The sequence below is a fragment of the Nicotiana tomentosiformis genome, chromosome 1, assembly GCF_000390325.3.
Source record: "Nicotiana tomentosiformis chromosome 1, ASM39032v3, whole genome shotgun sequence".
NCBI classification, from domain to species: domain Eukaryota; kingdom Viridiplantae; phylum Streptophyta; class Magnoliopsida; order Solanales; family Solanaceae; genus Nicotiana; species Nicotiana tomentosiformis.
In genome coordinates, this window is record NC_090812.1 from 34,821,866 (window position 1) to 34,831,583 (window position 9,718).

At 43.0% G+C, this 9,718-nt stretch overlaps 1 protein-coding gene across 1 annotated transcript; it reads left to right on the plus strand.

The window, feature by feature from the left end:
* Nucleotides 1–1,863: 1,863 nt before the first annotated feature.
* LOC138905543 (uncharacterized) lies at nt 1,864–2,982 on the plus strand. The gene is made up of 2 exons (XM_070194066.1): nt 1,864–2,337; nt 2,797–2,982. The coding sequence occupies exons 1-2, from the start codon at nt 1,864–1,866 to the stop codon at nt 2,980–2,982; spliced, it is 660 nt and encodes a 219-aa protein (XP_070050167.1).
* Nucleotides 2,983–9,718: the final 6,736 nt, after the last annotated feature.

Here is a 9,718-nt window from a genome sequence, read left to right on the forward strand (position 1 = left end):
TCGGCTAGTATGGCCCGGGTGCTAGTCATGACCCTCCAGTTGGGTCGTGACAAATTTGGTATCAGAGCAAGTCTGTCCTAGGGGTTGTCTATGAGCCGTGTCTAGTGGAGTTTTGATTATGGATGTGTAGCGCGCCACATTTATAATCAAGAGGCTACATGACATCTAGGGTTGTTACCTTCTTCCTGAATCTAGATCGTACGTAGAGTTGAGTCGTAAGTGTTCATATCTAATATTCACCTTATTTTCTTTCAGCGATGCCTTCGACTAGGAAGCAAGCGATTAGTAAACGGCTTGATACAACTGCGGGAGAGGGTACCAGTCAAGTGCCTCCAGCCAGAGCATGCCAAAGTGAGGCTCAGAGTAAGATGTCGTCTCATACCTCTCCGTCTCCTCCAAAGGATATTAGGAGGCACTCAGTACCTCTAGTTCCTCCGTCTGGCACTACAGACCATGATATGCACAGTGCGGTGCAGTTTTTGACTAACTTGGTAGCTGCTCAGGCTCAGAGGCAGAATACTAGTGCTGCTGATAAACCGGTTAGTTTGAGAGTTCGTGATTTTATTAATCTAGACCCTCCAGTGTTTACTGGATCAGACCCAAGGAGGACCCGCAGACTTTTATTAATCATGTTCATCGTACATTGCGGGTTATGCATGCTAGTGATACGGAGGCAGTAGAGTTGGCTTCTTATCGGTTACGGGATTTAGCGATTTTCTGGTATGATAGTTGGGAGAGATCTAGGGGTCCGAACGCTCCTCCAACTATGTGGAAGGAATTTTCTGAGGCCTTTCTTCGTCACTACTTACTAGCTAAGATACGGCGAGCTAGAGCTGATAAGTTCTTGAACCTTCGAAAGGGTAATATGAGTGTACGAGAGTATAGTATGCAGTTTGATTCTTTATCAAGGTATGCTCCCCATATGGTGGCCAAGATGAGCGATAGGGTGCACCTATTCGTGAACGGGTTGGGACCACATCTGATAAATGAGTGCACGACAGCCTCCTTGGTAGAGGGCATGGATATTTCCTGTATTCAAGCTTATGCCCAGACCCTAGAGGATCGTAAGCGCCAGCAAAGGGCAGATAGGGAGCAGGATAGGGCCAGCATAAGAAAGCGAGATTTTCAGGGTATTCTGATGACTTCAGAGGCAGTATCAGGCCCTAGTCTTCGAGGAGTTTGGCGCCACCTGTAGCTAGTGCTCCTCCACAGTTTCAGAGGCCTCGCTATGATCGATTTACCTATTCTGGTTTAGGTTAGAGTTCGAGGGCATCAAGCTCATAATATCATAGGGATACTGGTCAGACGAGACCCCCAACACCTCGTTGTGATTAGTGCGGTAAGGACAACTTTGGACTGTGCCGTTGAGGTTCCGATACGTGCTATTCTTGCGGACAGTCTGGCCATATGATGCGGGATTGTCCTAACAGAGGAGGTGGTGGTATGGCTCAGCCAACTGGATCTGTGTCTGGTTCTTCCTCATCAGTTCGACCTACAGCATAGGGTTTTCAACAGTCGACATGTCGTGGTAGATGTAAAGGTACAGTGTCGAGTTCGAGTGGTGCTTAAAATCGAACCTATGCACTAGTAGGTCGACAGGATCTCGAGTCTTCTCCGGATGTTTTTACAGGTATAAATTCTGTGTTTTCTTATGATGTATATGCGCTGATTGATCCGAGATCTACATTATTATATGTTACACCATTTGTGGCTAATAAGTTTGGCGTTGAACCTGAATTGATAAGTAAACCACTTGCGGTATCCACTCCGATAGGAGATTCTGTGATTTCTAGAAGGGTATATAGAGGTCACACTGTGATGATTTGTAGTTGTCAGACCTCGACAAATTTATTTGAGTTAGAAATGGTTGATTTTGATGTGATAATGGGAATGGACTGGTTGGCCTCATGCTATGCAAATGTTGACTGTCGTACGAAGATGGTTAGGTTTCAGTTTCCTGGTGAACCCGTCATTGAATGGAAAGGGAACATTGCTATGCCAAAAGGTAGGTTTATTTCCTATCTTAAGGCAAGGAAGATGATCTCAAAAGGTTACATTTATCAACTTGTTTACGTTAGGGATGCGGAGGCGAAGCTGCCTACTCTTCAATCAATCCACGTGGTCAATGAATTTCTAGATATTTTCCCAGATAAACTCTCAGGCCTTCCTCCTGAAAGGGAGATTGAGCTTATCATTGATGCGTTGCCTGACACTCAACCGATCTCTATCCCTCCATACAGGATGGCCCCGGCAGAGTTGCGAGAGTTGAAGGCGCAGTTGAAGGACTTGCTGGATAAGGGTTTCATTAGGACTATCACTTCACATTGGGGTACGCCAGTCTTGTTCGTGCGAAAGAAAGATAGGTCGTTAAGGATGTGTATCTATTATCGACAGTTGAATAAGTTTACTATAAAGAACAAGTATCCACTTCCAAGGATTGACGACATGTTTGACCAACTCCAGGGTGCCAAGTATTTCTCCAAGATTGACTTACGTTCAGGGTATCATCGGGTGAGGGTTAAGGAGAAGGATATTCCAAAGACGGCCTTCCGGACAAGATATGGGCACTTTGAGTTCTTGGTGATGTCGTTCGGGATAACAAATGCCCCAGCAGCTTTTATGAATCTCATGAATAGTGTATTCAGGCCCTATCTTGATGTGTTCGTGATCGTATTCATTGATGATATTCTCGTGTATTCTCATTCGGAGGCGGAACATGCAGGCCACTTGCGGATAGTATTACAGACCCTTCAGGATCATAAGTTATATGCTAAGCTCTCCAAATGTGAATTCTAGCTGAACGCAATAGCATTCCTTGTCCATGTGATATCTGACGAGGGTATTAGTGTCGACATTCAAAAGATCAATGCAGTGAAGAATTGGCCGAGACCTACAACACCGTCAGAAGTTCGCAGCTTCCTGGGGCTAGCAGGATATTATAAGCAGTTTGTAGAAGGGTTTCCTCTATATCAGCGCCATTGACTAAGTTAACATAAAAAGCTACCAATTTCCACTAGTCTGACGCTTGTGAACGTAGTTTTCAGGAGCTAAAGAATCGATTGACATCCGCGCCAGTGCTCACTCTCCCAGAAAGAATAGAAGGTTATGTGGTATATTGTGATGCCTCAGGTATAGGTTTGGGGTGCGTATTGATGCAACGTGGGAAGGTGATTGCTTATGTATCAAGATAATCGAAGAAGCATGAAAAGAATTACCCGACTCATGATTTGGAATTGGCTGCAGTAATATATACTTTGAAGATATGGCGGCACTACTTATACGGCATCCATGTTGACATCTACACAGATCACAAAAGTTTACAATACATATTCAAGCAGAAGGAGTTGAATTTGAGGCAGCGTAGGTGGCTTGAATTACTAAAAGACTACGACGTCGAGATATTGTACCATCCCAGTAAAGCCAATGTTATGGCAGACGCTCTCAGTCGTAAGTCAATGGGAAGCTTAATAGACATTAAGGCAGGTAGATAAGGGTTGACCAAAGAGCTTCACCAGCTGGCCAATATGAGAATCAAATTGTTAGACTCTGATGACGGAGGTGTTACTCTACAGAATACAATAGAATCATCTTTGGTAGCCGAGGTAAAAACACGTCAATATGAAGATCCTACCTTATGATTGAGATTCATCAGTCTCGATATTCTATCCATCCCGGCTCGACAAAGATGTATCATGACGTTAAGGAGCAGTATTGGTGGGATAACATGAAGAAGTCTATTGCGGTATATTGGGCCGTACAAAATTCTTCGACGAATTAGACAAGTTGCTTATGAGTTAGAATTGCCATCCGAATTGGAATTTGTCCACCCGGTATTCCATGTATCTATGTTGAGGAAATGTATTGGAGACCTTTCTCGGTTCGTCCCTATAAAAAAATGTACAAGTTACAGATGATCTATCATATGAAGAAGTGCCAGTGACTATATTAGATCGACAAGTTCGCAAGCTGAGAACAAAGGATGTAGCTTCCGTCAAAGTATTATGGAGGAACAAAAATATAGAAGAAATGACATGGAAAGCAGAAGAGGAGATGAAATGTAAATACCCTTACCTATTCTAGATTGAAGATAACAAGGATACCGGGGGAAAGCAAGACGCATTAGAAGGTAAAACGACTCTATGAGGTAAGCAATAGCTTGTGAATACTCTTTTTTTTTAAATACAGAATGGTGATATGCAGATAATGTACATATCCATAATGCTTTGTATAGTCTTGTAAGGCCATAGGTTAGGTTTAACTACTTGCAAGTTTGGCTAGTGTCCATTTTATAGGGTAAACTCAACTGGAAATTTCCGTCGGAATTCACGATGAGTTAGACTCCCCATAAACCCTTATATTCGAGGACGAATGTTCCTAAAGGGGGGAGGGTGTTACAACCCAAATTCGCGTACCTTAGATCACGACGTAAGTTAGTCGACTTAAATCTGAGAAGAGATTATCTTTGAGATGATAAGAAGTTAATCCTATTGGTCTTAAACGATACAAGGGTGTATAAGGGTGTTTAACAAGTATTAGAAATTAAACGAATCAAGGATGTTGTACCCGTATTTTTGGGTAAAACTAGAGGTGCTTAATTGTCCAAAGAGGTCATGTTTTAGTGTATTTGAATCATATAATATCCGTATCATAAGTCTTGAAGTCAAGCGAGTTATGAAACAAAAGTCGACAAAGGTTGTCGCAACTTACGTTTATAATTTTACTTAAACTTTAGGTCAAATGTTACAATATTTTTCTCCCAATATACTTGGAATTACGGGGTTATCTACCCGCAAAATTGCATATCTATGAGTCTAGTTTCCAATGCATTAAACCGTTCATTGATATGATCTCGGAATAGAGAGATATTCACGTTTTTGCGAGACTGCGCCAAACAGCTCTCTATGGGGCCCGCATAGGCGATTTAAGACATATGGATATATATTAGATGCCTCACCCCCGTTTTAAGTCATTATTTTACAGTATATTCAGACCTTAGAACCCTAAAAACACTCTCTCAAGGTTCTCTCATGATCCAAGACCCAAACAAAGGGCAAACAACACAAATCAAGTGTCGAGAATCCTTTGGCGCTAGTAAGTTTCTTGTTCTTCTTGTTGTTGCTGATTTTTGTGTTGTTCCAGATCGTGTGGGAGGTTGTTTTAAGTGTTTTATATTCTGTAAATATTCCCTCAAGTTTTTAATATCAACCCTAGGTGATTTCAAGTCTTCTAAAGTAATTCTAGTGCCAAAAAATCCGAATTGATTGCTAGTTTCGCTTCCTTGTTCTTGTGGCAGCATTGGAGGGATATTTCGTGGACAATTAAGGTCAAATTGGAGTTTTTATTTCCTTTTAAAGGTAAGTAACCTCTTACTCTATATGTATTTAAGATTATCCAAGTTACGGCTAAGTCGTTGAAGCTAGAACATGTGAAATATATATCGAAAGGCTTGGTAGTAATGTTGTTGGTTGGTGGACTGTTTTGGGAGGCTCAATATGATTATTGTTGGTGTTGTTTGGGCTGTTTGGTAATTGTCTTGACTTGTGGGGAGTCATATAAATAGGGGAGGTGCTGTCCAGTTCATCGTAAAATAGGTTGCAGTCGATACATAATAGTTACGATGCTTAAACAATAACGATAGTGTCATTTCTCTTATTGTAGACTAAGGAGTCATGACATTTGCATAGCTTGAGGTTGGGCAGTATATACAAGGCATGTGAGGATATCCCCTTAATTCTTTTTCACGACTCCGATTGTACATAATGTAATGAACGAGCTTCCCAAGATACTCTACTCTTAGAAGCTAGCAGTACTTACATTGTTGCCCTTCTTATGGAATGATTGATGTTGATGTTACTTCTCTGATTCTTATGTTATCAATGTTGTTGGTACTTTCTGATTCTTATAAGATTCTTGATGTAGAGTTAATCCTAATAACATGTACGGAGGATACCGACCTTACGTCACCCCGAAAGGTTCAAAATATGATTCCAATGAGTCCAGCATGCATAATATATATGTATCTATTTTACTATACCGAGCCACGCTATAGTCAGCCGGGTATGGCACCTATTGTGCAACCACTGATCAGTTGGGTTTTATCGAGCTCCACGTGGCCGGGTACGATTCTACCGAGCCTTTTGATGGCCGGGTACATTTTACCGAGCCTATTATGGTCGGGTACGGTATGATGATGATGATGCCCACAGAGGCGTATGTTTTAAATGTTTATGTATATATATATGTATGTGTCATGCATTTCATGTCAGTAGCCCTCAGAGGTACCCAGATGTCACAGGTTGTATATTCTCTATCCCTGTTTACATTACTGTTCTTACTTATGCTTTCCTGCCTTACATACTCAGTACTTTATTCGTACTGATATCCTTTTTATTTGTGGACGCTGCATGTCATGTTGCAGGTCCTGATAGACGGGTAGACGCAGCTCCCCCACCACAGTAGGCTGCCCAGTTCAGCGGTTATTGGCGAGATCCCTTCTCTGGACTTGCCGTGGTCTTGGTATGCATTTGTTTATAGACATTATGGGTATGTCGGGGCCCTGTTCCGGCAATGTTGTAGAACTTATGTTCCTTTAGAGGCCCATAGACAGGTGTCAACTCATGTATTGTTTGGAATGCCTTGTCAGCTTATTTTTATTGTATAGTATTTCATGGCAGCATGGTAGCTCGTACTTTATATATAGTTTCTTGACAGTATTGTCGTCCCATGTTATGTATGTTCATGCCATTATATTTCATTGTTGGATGTTCATGATCCATGTCTACCATATATATTGATCTCATCAGCCCTTAAAGATAATAAGAAAGGTTAGATAAAATGTACGTTGGTGCTCGGCAAGTATGGTCCGGGTGCTAGTCATGACCCTCCAGTTGGGTCGTGACACTGAGCAATAATAAATCGGCTCTGGTCTCAAAACCACTAAGAGCAATCAAACACGACCAATGCACGCGGTCCATAACAAGAGAATCTCCCACTGGAGTAGACACATAAACAGGGGAACTCAGGGAATCCCGAGATACGCCCAAATACGGGGCAAAATAAGAGGACGCATAGAAATATGTAGAGCGTGAATCAAATAAGACAGACGCGTCTCTATGACAGTCCGGAACAATACCTGTACTGACAGAGTCAGAAGCAACTGCCTTTGTACGAGCCAAAAGAGCATAATATCTAGCCTGGCCTCCCCCTCTAGGGCGACCTCGACCTCCCCTAACTCCACCTCGAGCTGGCTGATTAGGTGGGGCGGTAGCTGGAGCTGGAATCATAGCCTAGGACCCGGTGGAACACGTTGTGCCTGAGAAGTCTGTGGAGGTGCACCCCTCCTAAGTCAGGGGCAATCCCTCACCATATGGCGAGTGTCATGACACTCAAAACAAGCTCTCGGAGAGCATGGCTACTGTGACCAGCTCGAGTCAGGTCTGCTGGACTGACCGCTAAAAGCACCCCGTGCAGGAGGTACACTAGACGCCGGCGATGCATAATAAGGCTCCTGGGGCCTAGAAGGGACCGGAATACCATTGGCGGCTGGAAGAGCTGAATGAACGGGGTGACTCCCATAGCCCCTACCATGGTGAACTGCAGCTGGGGCACGAGTACCACTATAAGTGCTAGACTTTCGGGACCTCTTGGCCTCCCTCTCCTCTCTATCCCGAGCAAGCATGCCCTCCAATCTCCTAGCAATACTCACAATCTGCTAGTAAGAAATATCCATCCCCAACTCTCGGGCCATACTAATCCTGATACTGGGGTGGAGCCCCTCAATATATTGACAAACCCTCTCTCAAACTATGGCAACCAAGGCCGGTGCATGTCGGGCCAAATCACTGAAACGAACTGCATACTCTGACATAGTCATAGCACCCTAGCGTAGCTGCTCAAACTCCGCGCGCCATGCTTCCCTGAGGCTATGAGGGACATACTCTCTAAAAAAATGTTCGAGAACTGAGTCCATATAAGTGAAGTTGTCTCAGCCGGACTACTCAACTCATAAGCATGCCACCACTGATAGGTTGCTCCTCTAAGCTGGAATGTTGTAAAGGAAACCCCACTCGACTCAGCTACACCCATAGTATGTAGAATACGGTGACACTCCTCTATAAAACCCTGGGCATCCTCTGACGCCAATCCACTGAAGGTAGGAGGGTGGTACTTCTTATACCTCTTAAGTCTGAGCTGCTCTGCCTCAAAAACTACTGCCCTAACCTCGGGTTGAGCTGGAGCTACCGACTGCATCGGTATAATCTCTGGAACCCGGTCAACCTGAACCCGCTGCTCTAGAGTACCGGCGATAGGAGTCTGTGCTCCTCCCCCGGCCTGAGATGTGGCAGGAGAAAATGGAATCAATCCAGCCTGAGCTAAGGTGGTGAACATGCTTAGAAACTGGGCTAGAGTCTCCTGGAGGGATGGTGCAGCAACCGGTACCTCAGGTATCTGCCTTCCAACTAGAGCTACTGGGGGGTCCTCTGTAGCAGCTCGTGCATGTGCTCCGCGTGGACGTCTTTGGCCTCTACCCCAGCTCCGGCCTCTCGCGGCTCTAGCAGCGGGCGCGGGTGCCTGGTCATCAGATGCGTATGTACGTGTACTCGCCATCTGTGAGAGAATAGAATACAGAAGTTTAGAATTTTGAAGTCAACAATTTTCGCACCACAAGGAATCAAGGAATGTAATTTTTCCTAACAGTTCCATAGCCTCCCTGTCACGACCCAAATCTCCCTCCGTAGAATGTCGTAATGGCACCTAGTCTTAGGAACTAGGTAAGCCTAACGTTCACCGAAATAATAACAATATTAAATAACGGCTGACAAATGCAAAGTAGAAATCTCTATACAATATTTGCAATACCAAAATCCGGTAGTACAAGTCATAAGCTCTACTGAGTTACTAGAAAGCCTATAAATACAATTGTTTTGAAGTAGAGATAAATAGTGCAAGTACAATATCAGAAGGTGACTCCAAAGCCTGCGAACGCAGCAACAGGTTTACCTTGAGTCTCCGTAGCAAGATCTGTACTGCTAGCGCGCGATCAACTGACTTCACATTACCTGGCTCTGCACATGTGCAGAAGTGTAGTATGAGTACACCACAGTCGGTACCCAGTAAGTATCAAGACTAACCTCAGTGGAGTAGTGACGAGGTACAGTCAAGACACTCACTAGTCAAATAACTTGTACCATACAAAATAATCGAAAATAAATAGCAGTGATAGCAACAATAATCAACTAGTGATATAAATAGTAAGGCACCAAGAATACCATAATTATTACTCAGACGAATAAGACAACACAAGTACAACTAATTAAACAAGTCTTTCAAATATAATTCCTTCGAATAAATACCTCTCCAAATATAGTTCTTCAAATAAGTATCCTTCGAATATAAAACTCTTTCAAATAAATGGCTCATATCACAATCATAACATACGGTTCTTAGCCCCCTTTTCATATTATCACGGCACCTCGTGCCCAAATCTCTATCACAACCGCACGGACAACTCTCGTGCCAAATAAGTCAATACATAAAATCCGCACGATTAATTTATTTTCAATAAAGTAAGGTTACAATTTTTAAACTAAGTAAACATTCAACAAAAAATGAGTTTATTTTAGAAATAATTTGAGTGAAGAAAAATGACATTTTAATTTAAATAAAACATCAGATAATCTACTGATTTGGATGTAAATCTTATCAATTTAAAACATAA

What these genes read in the sequence shown, in the direction of transcription:
- LOC138905543 (XM_070194066.1), top strand. Translation starts at nt 1,864, where the DNA reads ATGGTTGATTTTGATGTGATAATGGGAATGGACTGGTTGGCCTCATGC. An exon ending in CTTCACATTGGGGTACGCCA is followed by an intron (nt 2,338 to 2,796) that starts GTCTTGTTCGTG and finishes TGTGAATTCTAG; the next exon opens with CTGAACGCAATAGCATTCCT.